This window comes from Sorex fumeus, unplaced genomic scaffold, assembly GCF_029834395.1.
Source record: "Sorex fumeus unplaced genomic scaffold, SorFum_2.1 ptg000063l, whole genome shotgun sequence".
Classification (NCBI taxonomy): Eukaryota; Metazoa; Chordata; class Mammalia; order Eulipotyphla; family Soricidae; genus Sorex; species Sorex fumeus.
Genome location: NW_026606120.1, coordinates 35,838,391 through 35,852,151, shown reverse-complemented (window position 1 = coordinate 35,852,151; position 13,761 = coordinate 35,838,391). Strand labels below are relative to the sequence as shown.

The window sequence follows — 13,761 nt, the reverse complement described above, 5'->3', positions numbered from 1 at the left end:
CACAATTTTTCTGCTTAGTTACCAACTCAAGCATAGCAACCTAATTCATTCAGTTCTATACAACAGCATCTATATTATGTACATGTTTAATTATCAATAGGAAATAAAAAATAAAAATTTACAGTGACTGAGAAAGTTTCAGAAAATGGGATAGGAAAAGCAGTACTGCATATCAGAATATCCTATTATCCTACCAGGTTCAACGACCGTGTTTTTCCTTTATTAGCTGAAATACAAAGAAGGTATAGGGGATCCCAGGAAAATAACACTATGTATCATAAAACTCAACGTGCTCCGCCATCAGAATTTCCATCACACATTTAATTTCTTCTGTACAATCTTTATAAACTTGCTTTGCTTTTCAAAATCATCAGAAGAGTTCCAGATTAAATTCAGCACTACACAGTATGCCCTTGAAGTAAAATGAGGTTACCTGCTTTATTTGGATACCAAGTTCCCTTCCAGACAGCATTAAAATAAAGACACGACTACACAGATAAAATTCAGTATAATTCAAATCCAACAATGAAAAAATTTCCCCATATTGTTGCAAAATTCTTTCCACTGAAATGCTTTGCTACAGTAATAAAAAGCGTACATTACATATAAAAGGTACCAGTGTACTAAAAAGTGACAGGAGTGGACTAGCAAACCCTTCAAAGCACATTATAGAAATGACTAGCATTTAAAAACATTTCTCCTATAAAATGTAGGTCATATACATTTATAAATTGGCGGTTTTATTTCTAAAGCAGTGATGTGTGTGTTCAAATAGTGAGCTGTTCTGTACAGTATAATATCTACTCAATTCAAACTACAATAGGTTTGTCTTTCTTTGTATTGAAGTTGAATAAATTCATCTGCTCAGCTGAAATCAAGCTTGAAAAATAAGTATCTAAAAATCAACGTAGAAAGTTCAGAATTATTGAATTGCAGCTATGAAATATGAAGAGAACTGTACTTCACAACAGAGCTGAAGTCACCTCAGAACTTAAGGGCTCAGATCTAAAACAGAAACAAATATTAAATCCAAAACAAACCAAAGTTAGGTAGCAGTACAGAAGCAGGGGAAGAAAACAGGAAACAAAAAACCAACAAAAGCCAAAAAAGACAAAACACACCCCCTTCCTTCAGTGTGACGGGCACTAGGTCTGCGTCCCCCGCAGAGGAGCGTAAGGCCATTCACTGCCGAGTGAGAGCAAGCGCAGGGGTGGGCAGTGGGCCGTCTCCCTGGACTTCAATCATGCTGTGTAAACAGTGTTACGTTCCAATAGGAGGAACTATGGAATTTGCTTATAAAAACTGATTCAAGATCATCATTACTGAATGAAATCAAGGTGATGAATCACTCTGAAATGCTCTGAGAACTTTCCTGATGCTACTTGTACAGTGAGCACTGCGATGTGTTATTGCTTCCACACAGTACGTCATCATATGCCTCCGAACATAACGCAGTACTGTGATCTATTTGTACATATTTACAGGTTCTTAAAAACAAGCTGTAAAAACATTACATACTTTCAGACGATACAAGTTAGCACATTGGTACGCACTTCAAAACAAATGGAATGCATAACATCAATAAACGTCATAAAGGAAGACACATAAAAGTCCTTGATTGTCAAGACACATTTATATATAAACTCTAACTGTGCAGAATTAAAGATTCAATCATAGGTACATCCTATCTGATGAACCGTATTTACAGCATGGTATTGCATAAAAAAATAAAATAATGTTTACAGGGTTTTACTTTTTTTATCCATCGGATTAAAGAAAGCAACAAACGGAACAAGAAACGCTTGTCTGCTTCAGTTCGTTTCCTACCAAAGTGGGGAAAAAAAGGTAACATGTTTTTTATTTGCAGAATATAGCAAAAACGACTGGAAATTTATTTCCCTGAAATAAAAAAATTTAAAACGGAAAAAAGTTTAAATTAAATTGTAGAGTCAAGAAGTTTCTCAATGATTATAATAGTGCTTCAAGTACATATACTGTGAAAAACAAGTTCTACTTAAAATATCCTAAAAAATGTGGTACTATAGTAATGCCTACTTTTAAAGTTTCCCGGCTTTTTTTTTAAACAGCCCTTTAAAAACCCGAATTAATGAAATGACAGAAGTGGCAGGAACAAGGAAAAAAAGAAGTAGGAAATGTAGCCTAGTTGGCACTTCGCCGATTTCTCTCACCTGTGGAAATGAAACTCTACCCTGAGTGCAAGGCGTCGTCTGCCTCTCAAAAAAGAAAAATACGAACCACTGACAGTCCTATGAAGAGATGAAAGGATGGAGTTCTGTGGTATCGAAGAGAATATATGCAAACAGATCAAATAAACTGAAAAGCCACTCTAATGTCCTGGAACAAATACAACGTACAATTGAGGGAAAAAAACAAAACAAAAAACACGAAACCATTTAGAATCTGTTCACGAGATAATCTTCCAACAATGAGAGTAGGTCCTAAATGGAAAAGCACATCTCACTCACTGACAGTAAGTTAAGGATACAAGAGCACATTTCTATAGAATATTTGTTCACCGAGAGACACAAGGACCAGAATCTCACAGCCTCAATATTCCGATCGAAGGAGCACAGAGGCCACTAGCTTTTTCTACTAATGCCCAAATAGAAATTAAATAACTTTCTGAACCAAGTGGGGAAAACCCAAAGTCTTGAGATGTTTATCATATGATGATAATATAAGGTAACTCTGGTAGGCATTTAGAATTTCACAGTAGAGTGTAACTTTATTTAAATGGTAAGTCAGTAAAGTCAGGCCAAAGCATCACTTACTTGAAAAATGCTTCTAATGTGATAGAAAAGTCTGCTATTAAATAGATTTAAAGAAGCGTGCTGAAGACAGAGCAAAATGTCTGAAGTTCTGCATGCATCACTGCCATTTCCAATGCCGCTTTCTTAAAATTTTTAACTGCCACGCAGCTGAGTCACATTCTAAAACCTGTGCTGGTGATGTTCGAACGAACAATGGGCTTATTGTACTTCAAGAAGGACATGAAGTTTTCAAAGGAATAAAACTCTTGATCAGACTCAAGACAAAATTAAGTCAGACAGACAATCATCAAAAGCAGAACAAGGAAAATACAAATGCCTATTGAAGGTGAGCACAGTTCTATTTATCCTTTCATCTGAGTTTAAGCCTTCTTGCAATTGTGATGTTTACAACTGTGATATACAACACAACACACACCCCTCTGAAGAGTCTGAAGAGTCAACGGCAGAACTTCAAATATCTACTTAAAGAAGTTAAAAAAAAAACACCTTGAAAATTTTGGCAGCAAAGTAAGCCATCAAATGGAAAAATTAATCTTCAAGCAAAGCTTAATAACCAAGTTTAGAGGAAACCACAATAAACATAAGTTATATCCCTTATCATAAAATACCAATATATTCAAAATAAATGTGAAAGATGTTAAAGGTGGCTATTTCTTTGTTCCCTTTCTTTATGAGAAAAACTTTTAAGATATTAAATAAAAGGCAAAAATAATTTAAACTCATAACACTCTATATGGAAACAAGGACTGAAAGTCTATCCGGTCACTATGAAAATTAAAAAGAAAATCAACAAAAATCAGTTTTCATCTTCCAAGAGTTAATTTTAGGGTATCACTGGTGCTGTATGGGTCTGTGCACTGTGACATAAGATGGTGGAAATCCAAAAATAAAAAACCAAATGACTGAAGCAAATTAAAGAGAATAAAATTAGTAATTAAACTACTATTACTTTCTAAGAATCAAAACTGTCCAATGTGTAACTCAAACCATCATTCTTCAGAAAAGTATATATACATGTATATATAAAAGCACTATTTATTGTACCATGCTGTATTATTTTAAGACAAAGTATTAAAAAAAAAAAACATTCGTGGTATAAGGATAAAGTCTGTAGTTTATTTAGATTTTGAAATGCAACAAAAAGTTTCCGATCACTCATCTAGCTGAAAAAGAAATTGCAGTTACTAGAATTAGTAAACACTTTTGGTTTGTAAAATTGTCATGAGCAGTGTTCATTAAAAAGGAACGCAAGATAAAATAAGCAATTAAAATGCCCGGTTCTTTAGTTTCTCTGGATACTGTTTAATTATTCTAAAAAGAGGATTAACCAGGTTTTACAGTTCCAAAGATACCCAATTTTCTTTTATTGCCAAAAATTAAATTTGTCAATTATGAGATGATTATGACACAATGATATCAAGTCTATAAATCTATTTGTTTTTTTTTTACTTTGAGAAATCAAAAATACCAAATAGTTTCTAAGTGCTCTATGTTAACTGAAGTGTATATGTAAAGTAAAATACAATTAGCTTTAAAACTTGGAATATACATTTTGTGTAAGCATTATGTTCTTGGGAATGTAATCTACAGAATATTTCTTTTTACTAAAACTTCAAAACCTCGATACCGGCACATGAAAAAAATCATAAAAAATATCTAGGTACAACTGTACAAAGAAACTGACACCAATATGCATTCTTCCATAGAGAAGTGAATGCTTTAACAGTTATTATTTTGGTAGAAGTTTTGAAAGTATGCATATTTTAAAAGTAATTAGGCTTTTAAATAGTGGAGTCTTGGACTAAGAGATTTTTATTACTTTTTTCTCAAAAAAAAAAAAACATGTCAATATAACGCAAAATTAAAATCAAGGTATATGGCATATCATTTTTTAAGGTGGTTTCTTGGTTTCTTTTCCCCCTATTAGACATACTAAATTATTTAAGCCATAATCTCTTGACATTTAAACTTTTAAGTTCACTCTGTCTGTAAAGTAGACTCAGATTCCCTGCTGAAGTGCAATGACTATGCTGAAAAACTTAGAAACAGTATGAGTAAATTTCACACAATTACTAATCTCCTAAGAATGTACAATGTTATCAGTTAGGAAACAATTGTGCGAGTCTTTTTTTTTTTCTCCTTTTAACTTGGTGTAGGTGGAATAGCAAGTTTCGGATCTAAAACAAGTTATGCATTGCTTCTATAAAGTTGACGACGTGTAAGGCAGTTCAAAGAATGCTGACTAACCAAACAAAATGCAGTTACTGGATTATCTTGCTATTCGCATCAGCTTAACTTGTTATAACGCATCACTCTTTACTCTGTACAGCACTCCATTTTACACAGAGTAACCCCGCTCTTGATACATCTGTTCTAAAGTGCCAATATTATTTACACTTTTGTTTTTAGCCAAATGTCTGGCCAGTCGTGGCATCAGGTGAAGATGTCAGCCCAGCTCTATTCTCATTTACATTCACCAAGGGAAATTCCGGAAATTCAGCACTTGTGCCTGGTCCCCGAAGGTTCACCTGTCCATTGGCAGTGCTAAATTGGGCAGCGATTCCCGCTCTTGATCCGTGGTAGGGAGCACGAAAGGGCTGTTCGAAGGAGCTCATTTGGTAAGCTTGGTGGACAGGCTGGGCCTCCGCTTTCTTCTGAGAAGTCACTTGATCCAGAAAGTCCTGTGTTGATGTGGCTGATGCATGGTTTGTCTCATCACCTGAAAAGGGAAATGAGTGCTGTGAATCACCAACTATGAGTCCAAAGTGAGACTTATCTGGAGTTGTTCTTAGCGGAGAATTCATTCCTGATCGAAAGCTATTGATGGGCATGGCTGCATACACCTGCTTGTCTATGGACGAGAATGCTGGCTGAGCTGGAAGGGCCTGGTTATCAGTCACAAAGTTAAGGCTCGGGCTATTCAAATAGGCATCATTTTGGCTAGTTCTGTCCAAAGCCTGCTGCAGAAACTTGGAGTATTCCTGCAGCATGTTGGCTTTATCTGATGAGGACGCTTGAGAACTTGATCCAACATTCTCCGACTGGGTAACCTCAGGGACTTCGGAAGAATTTATTGATATGCTAGAAGTGACCTCAGTGTCCGCCACACTGAACGATATCTCATGCTGTCCATTAGCTTTATGAGAGTAATGATCCAACAGAGTCTGTAGTACCTCATCCGGAATAACGCTTTTGTCATGATTACTCTTAATCTCCACATTCAGTGCCTGTGAGTCTAGTATGGAGGCCGTGGTGCTTTCATCAATGACACTCGCCACAGCTGCTTGGGTGACAGAAGGCTGAGAAGCGATGGTACCCACGTTGAGTGCATACTCCCTGCTGTTATTACTCGCGGCTTGAAGGTATCGCTTCTTCTTCAGGAACTGCATGGCGTCGTCGTAGTTGGTGCTGCTGTGCACAGGTTTGCTGGGCCCCTCCTGTAGGTTGTCCACAGGGTCGATGTCGGCATTGCCTTCGGAGTCCAGCAGCGCCTGCTTATCCACGAGCTCAAAAGCGTATTTGGAAACTTTGCTCTCCTCATATGTGGATAAAGGTGAGATCGTTTGATTTTGCTCCAGTGGCTGCTTCAAACTTCTCTTACTGTTTATTTTTTTGAGAACCAACTTAGGGGGGTGTATTTCTCCCGACGCATCTTCTAAATGCGACCCCCCCACAGAAGAATGCGGCATTTCAACAGCATACTCGGCTACCATGTACTCATCTTTCACTTTAGTACTTGAAGAATAAAGGGGCAAGTAATCGTTTTTGTCCTTCTTCAAGTCAGATTTGTCCAAAGCACTCTCTTTGTCCAACCCAGATGCTTTCTTCTCGGTTTTCTGCCTTTTCTTTTTTGGCAGTGAGTTATCTTTCGGTGATGTTGAAAAGCCAGAATCTTCTTCAGATGTCAGAAGGCCACCTTTGATGGCACATCTGTTTAGTTTTTTGTCATGGTTTTCATGGCACATTCGCTTATGTTTTAATACACGATCTGTTCTGGAAAAATACTGCAAAATTCAGAGTTTGGTAGTGAGTTTTTTGGTTCCGTGTTTTTGGCCAACCAAGAAAAAGAAAAAAGAGAAAAAGCAATTAATATAAAAATAGACATAAGCTTAATAATAGACACAATTCCAAATTAATTTGCTGAGCCAATTATTCATTATAAATCTATCAATAATTCTAGTAGTAAGAAATAACAATCTGTTAAAATTATTTTTAAATTTAATTTAGGACGAAAAATTTCAATGACAAATATACTTTAGTCAAGTGGTTTAAGTATAGGAATTTCTAAAAACCTCTTACCTGTAAACAGTATTCGCACTGGTAAGGTTTTTCGCCGCTGTGAGTCCTCTTATGCCTTTCCATATGGTATTTTTGTATGAACCTCATACCACATTCATCACAGCGAAATGGTTTTTCACCTGGCATGTGATACAGAAAGCGTAAGAGAAAACAAATATTGTAAGACAATGAATTACTTTACACCAAGAATCGCTAAATAAATGGCTTTTAAAAGGTGTCATACTTTGCTCAGTTTTGTCATCTGACAAAATTCCTCCCCCTTATTAGTAAGTATTTACTTCAATTTAATTCATCAAGAATATCCGGGAAGGAGGAGGGAGGGGGGACCCCAAATAGCGTGGCCCAAGGGGAGGGGCAGGGTGCGGCGAGGGCTGTACAGTGCTTGTAATCAAACTCAGGGCACCAGGCTTTGTAAAGCAGCCTTTCCCGTCTCTGCTGTTGAGACACAACAAACTCCTTCCTCAGAGATGCAATTCTAGGAACTTAAGAATAATATGAACGTCGTTCCTCTAGAGCAGCTATGGTTTAAAATCTTTTTGTCAATCATTCAAAATAACACTTTAGAGATCCATTTGAAAAAAGGAAATGCTACCTTTACATAAGTCACTGAAATTCCTGGGAACCTTTTAAATTAATTTCTTTTGTTTTGTTTTTGGGTCACACACAGCAGTGCTCTGGACATACTCCTGGCTCTGCTTTGGGATCTCGTGGGGCTCAGGGGACCAAATGGGGTGCTGGGGATCAACCCAGATGGGCTGAATACAAGGCAACTGCCCTACCAGTTACACTATCACTCCAGCCCTTTTAATACATTTCTTTAAAAAAATAAAGTAAAACGAAATCTTTCAAAAGAACATATGCACGTCATTATTTATTGTGGCACATCATACAGTAACGAAGACATGGAATCAAGCTAGGTGTCCAATGACAAGAAAATCATGAAGATGGGTTATTCATGAAATGGAATACACAATGGAACAGGATACGGCGTTAAGGAACACTGCACAATGGGATACTGTGCAGCATTGAGGAACTATGAAATCATACCATTTGCCACAACCTGGTTGAAACTGGAAGATATCCTGGTGAGCGAATAAAACCAGAAGAAGACAAACACAGGATGATCTCACTTGTGGTGGTGAGGAAAGGCAGTGTAATCAAAGGGGATGCCTAGGTCACCTCTGGCCCCAAAGGACAAGGGGGAAGAAGGACAGAGAAGTAAAGGAAGGAGAAGGAAGGTCGGGGGCAGCAGGGTTGGGGCCTCTGGCACACTGGTGATGGGGCACCACCAGTAGAGCGAGGTCCCGAGGCGGGCTCAGCAACACGGAACACACGACGTCTGAAAGTGCTGGACTTCAGAATGTGTCCGTCAAAGTGAAGTGGGAGTTTGGGAGGGAGTCTGGGAACTCTGCTGGGAGGGAAGCTGATGCTGGTGGAGGGAATGGGGGAATGGCACTGAAATGTTGTATCCCTAACACTCAACTATCAATGACTTTGTACATCACAGTTCTTTAAATTAAAAAAAAATTTTTTTAAAGATAAAGCTAGATGAAATCTGAACCCAGGAAACTATTTTTTTAATTTAAAACACAAAATCTCTTAAAATAGATTGTTTCAAGAATTTTTTACAGCATCTCCTTTTCTCAATTGAAACCCAAAGACACACAACTCCCAGTCCCCTGATATTTTGTTTTTAATCCCCTAAGGACTTCTGAGTTATATAAGGAACCAATGGAAGAGTCTTTATTAATAAAACCACAGACAAACTAAACAGCAGAGTATGAAGTGAAGTTATCTAGAAAAATACTTGTTTAGTTCTGCCTTAGACACTCCAGCACAATTCTCCCAAATCCTTCCCCTTTGCCCTCAGCCCTGCAAGCAGGGTGTGACAAGCAACCCGGCTACTTATCCACAAGGACACCCCATTGAGTTCATGGCTAAACAGGCACACACGCCATGAAAAGACACCCCCCCCCCCCCCCCGGCGTCCAATTGCACCTGGCATCCCTGATACCCGCTGCTCCCTCTGGCCGTGAATTCCCACGTGCCTCCCCAGGGTGGCTGGGCGCCAGGCCCTGACCCAGCTCCCACTCCAGGAAAGTGCTGCCCTGCCCCTGCCGGCCTTCAGTAGACGCCCCGCTGTGTCCAGGCGCTCAGCACCCCCATCCCAGCCGCCACCCTCTCCCGGCAAGGGCAGAGCAGGGCCTGCCGTGTCTGTCCGGCCACATGCGTTACCTTCACAGTAATTAGTGATTTTGGACATCTCTAGTTTACCATCCTACATTACATTTAAGTATGAATCTGGTCCAGAACGAGCTTTGTTTTTTTGTTTTTTTAGAAACTCCTGTGTGGTACCAGGGATGTGAGCCAGGATATGAGCACGCGAGCAAGCCAGCACTGTGCAGCAGGGCTCGCCACGGAGCCCCCCTAAACTGTCTCTAGGTCAAAATGTCTTACATAATTAAAAATGTCCAATGACTGACTCTTAGTAAAGACGGTTACTGTGAGATGGCCTGTAGGAAGATTAAAGTCAAGGAGAGAAATCAAGGAGTAACAGAGTGAAGGGTTTAGACAGTAAGAAATACCCACCAGAAACAATGCCCAGGAGAAGAGTCCAATCTGCAGCAAACGCACACTGACATTTTCAAGCAGGCTGCCCACATGGCGGAGGGCCGGACCAAAGAGCTCCCCTCCGCACACAGGAGCACTGCATCAAGATGCTAAGACTTCAGAGACTAACAAAAGCTTTGCATAACTAATCTAGGCCAAATCACTTAATTTTTAAAATTTGTATTTGGTATTGGGGGACTGAATATGATGTGGTCGATTTCGTTGTGGAACTGTCGACCAGGATTGACCACATCATATTCAATCGACAGTTTTGCCTGACTGATGTTGCTGCTGTCCCAAAATTCCAAACAAGATTGGACCACCGCCTCCTTCGTGCAAAATTCTACTTCACGGAGCGGGGAGAAAGGGCTGCAAAGTTTAAGAAGAGAACCTCCAGAACGACCACCAACTTGGAATTCATTGGCACTATTGAGGCAACATGGGAAGATGCCGTCGTTGACAACACTGACGAAGAATACGATAGGCTGGTACAGCACCTCCACGACTGTGCGAGGAACACCGGGAGAGAAAGCCACAAAACGATGCCTGTCCTGGAAACTCTCAAGCTCATTCGCCAACACTGCTTGGCACGAGCCTCAGGCAACCACAAGCTAATGTCCAAGCTCACAAAGCAGTGCAGAGAAGCGATAAAGGGAGACCTTAAACAGAGAAGAGCAGCAGCGCTGGCCGGTGTGGCAGAAGCCAGGAAAAGCATTCGCAACACCCGCCTGTCCTTCACCAACTACAAGACCAAGATGACTGCCCTCCAACATCCTGATGGATCTATCACATCTTCCAGAAGGGCAATGGAGAAGACTATCCATGACTTTTACTCGGATCTCTTCGATAGCCATGTCCACCTGCCCACATACCAAATTCTGCAAGATGAATAAGTCATTCCCAACATTCTCCCTTCCGAAATCTGACATGCCATTTCATCGGTAAAGAAGTGAACAGCACCCAGCCCGACAAAGTCAGACCCGAACACTTGAAGAACCTGCAGTCAGCACTCATCAATACACTGGCTCGGCTCTTCACATGCTACCTGTCTGAATGCAAGGTTCCATCCCAGTGGAAAACCAGTGGGACCGTTCTACTGTACAAGGGAGACATCCACAACATTGGCAAGTATTACCCCATCTGCCTGTTGTCCGTCGTCTACAACCTGTTCACTAGAGTCATCCTGAATAGGACTGGCAGAACACGAGATGAAGGACAACCATGTGAGCAAGCCAGGTTCCAAAAAGAATTCAGCACGACTAAACTCATTGACGTTTCTCGGGAGTCAGAGATGCTGCTGTCTAACATTCATTGATTTAAAGAAAGCCTTTATTCTGTTGAGACTGAGGTGGTCACCGAAGCCCGAGCCAAACAGGGCGTTCAAACTCAATACATCAGGATCCTCCGTGAGCTGTATTATGGATTCACTTCCAGAATCTCACCATTCTACAAGGAAGTGATCATCGACATCAAGAGAGGGGTTCAGCAGGGTGATACCATTTCACCGAAACTCTTCAGTGCCACCCTCAAGAACGTCATGCAACGACTGGAATGGGAAGAAATGGGAGTGAAGATAGATGGTCGGCACTACACCACCTCTGCTTCGATAATGGCATCGTTCTAATAACACCAAACATTAGCCAAGCGGCACAAATGCTGGCTGACTTCCACTGTTGAGTGTGGAAAGGTCGGACTCCAGCTGAATCTCACAAAGACAATGTTCATGAGAAACGAACTCGTTCCTGACGTTCCATTCTCTCTCAAAGGAACGAACATCTCCAAATGCAGCAGTTATGTGTACCTAGGTCGAGAACTCAACATGAGGAACAACCTGGCACCTGAGTTGCGCAGGAGGAAGAGAGTGTCTTGGAAAACATTCAAGACCATCAAAGAAGTAGCTAAGAGGAAGAAGAACCTCCAGCTCTGGGCACATATCTTCGATTCCATTGTTCTTCCTACATTAACATATGCCTCAGAGACCTGGGCCCTACGCAAAAAGGATGAGAATGCTCTTCTTCAGTCTCCCAAAGTGGAATCAAAAGACCTATGCTTGGAGTATCACGTTTCACTCAAATGAGAAAAAAGAATCCAGAGTTCCGACATCCGTCAACGGTCAAGAATCAGGAACGCTGTCTCTTTTGCCAAGGCTACAAAAATAAGAAAGGCTGGACACATAACAAGATTTGGAGACAACGTCTGGACTACAGCTGTTACCAACTGGATTCCACGGGACATCAAAAAACTGCATGGCCGCCCAACTACCAGATGGTCAGACTTCTTCTTCAAGACCCTGAATAAATAGTTTGAGGCTCTTCGTGTTCCTGGAGCGAGCAGACGCCATTGGGCTACACTAGCATGAGACAGGGACAAATGGAGATGTTACTGGCGCCCACTTGAGCAAATCAATGAGCAACAGGATGTCAAGTGACCAAGTGGTTGGGGGGTTGGGCCACACCTAGTGGCGGTGCTCAGGGACAACCCCCCCCCCCCATAGGCACAAGGGACTATCAGATTATTGTGGTTAGGGTGTTACTCTGAGCTGGTATGCTTTGGAAAATTACTAAATTTACAGAAAAAATATTGAAGCTCAGGAAAGTTTAAAGCACTTGGTCAATGGGTACATTTATGAATGAATAAATTATGAAGCAACCTAAGTTGAGAAGAAAACTACAGAAAAATAGTTACAAAAAAGAAAAATAATTACACAAATTTAAAAAATGTTGTAAAGGTAAAGGTAAAGGTAAAGGCCCTCCCGTTGATCTCGATTTGCTCGAGCGGGCCCAGTAACGTCTCCATTGGAGACTTTGCTGTTTCTGTGTTTGGCATATCGAATACGTCACGGGGAGCTTGCCAGGCTCTGCCGTGCAGGCGAGATACTCTCGGTAGCTTGCCGGGCTCTCCGAGAGGGGCAGAGGAATCGAACTCGGGTCGGCCATGTTGGCCGCTTGTAAGGCGAACGCCCTACCCGCTGTGCTATCGCTCCAGCCCTACAAATGTTGTAGGAAACAAAATTACAAAGTTGTTTACCAGTTTCAGTTGTAGAAGAAAAATAGTTATTAAGGAAGCCTGATAGTGAGAGAAATGAGAAAATAAAAAGGAGCTAAGTAAAAGTTTAGGACAGTTAAGAGCAGAAAAGTAATTATTTGAAGGCAGAGAGCAAAGACCAAGCGAAGAAAATAAATGGAACATTTTGGTGCATAATCAAAAGAAAACTACTGCAGAGAACCTATGATGAAAAGGGAAGTTGGGCACAGGTAAGAATACGTGCAGACTGAAAGAGAGAATGCTGATAACAGAGCACAGTGAGGGCAAGAGATAGTCGTTTCTCAGAGGAGGAAAGACGAAGGGAAATAAGTTGACTGGTTAGAATTCAATTAATATGTAGGCATTCATGGATGAAAGACAGTACTGTTAAGACTGGACTTCTTGTCCAAATGATCTATAGATCTGATACAAAGTTTATCACCATATACTAACATGCATATGGAAATGCACGGGATCCAATAGCCAAAATACCCTTGAAAAAGAAAATCCGAGGGCACTGGAGAGATAGCACAGCAGGTAGGGCATTTGCCTTGCAGGTGGCCGACCTGGGTTCGAGTCCCAGCATCTCATATGGTCCCCTGAGCACCGCTAGGAGTAACTCCTGAGTGCATCGCCAGGTGTGACCCAAAAAAGCAAAAAAAAAAAAAAAAAGAAAATCTAATTGTGTACAAAACACGCATTTCCCAAATTCACGACTTACTACAAAGCTCTAGTAGAAAGGGGCAGAGGGCTCGACACACTGATGGAGCGAAGTGAGGCAGAGACAGCACGACGGGGAGGGCGCTGCCTCCAACCCAAGCTCAACCCCCAGCACGCCGAGCACCTCCAGGAGTGACCCCAGAGTGCAGAGGATCACTGGGTGTTGACTCAGAACAGAATGGAGAGCACAGAGAAACTTACGGGCAGCTCATCTTTCTCTGGTGGGGGCTGCTGGGGACCCAGCTGTGTGTGCTCGGGGCTGACTCCTGGCTCTGTGCTCAGGAGGAAGTATGTGGTACCAGTGAGTGAACCAGGG

At 41.0% G+C, this 13,761-nt stretch overlaps 1 protein-coding gene across 4 annotated transcripts in view; it reads right to left on the bottom strand.

Annotated features, from left to right (window-relative positions):
• Positions 1-3,888: 3,888 nt before the first annotated feature.
• The window catches only part of ZNF148 (zinc finger protein 148), a 139,303-nt gene continuing 129,430 nt past the window's right edge, over positions 3,889-13,761 (bottom strand). For all 4 annotated transcript variants that reach the window (XM_056127126.1, XM_056127128.1, XM_056127129.1 and 1 more), the window contains 2 exons: positions 7,092-7,210; positions 3,889-6,796 (listed from right to left, as the gene is read on the bottom strand). In XM_056127126.1, the coding sequence (XP_055983101.1) occupies positions 5,198-6,796; positions 7,092-7,210 (1,718 nt within the window). In that variant the 3' untranslated portion in view covers positions 3,889-5,197. The remainder of the gene's footprint in view (positions 6,797-7,091; positions 7,211-13,761) is intronic.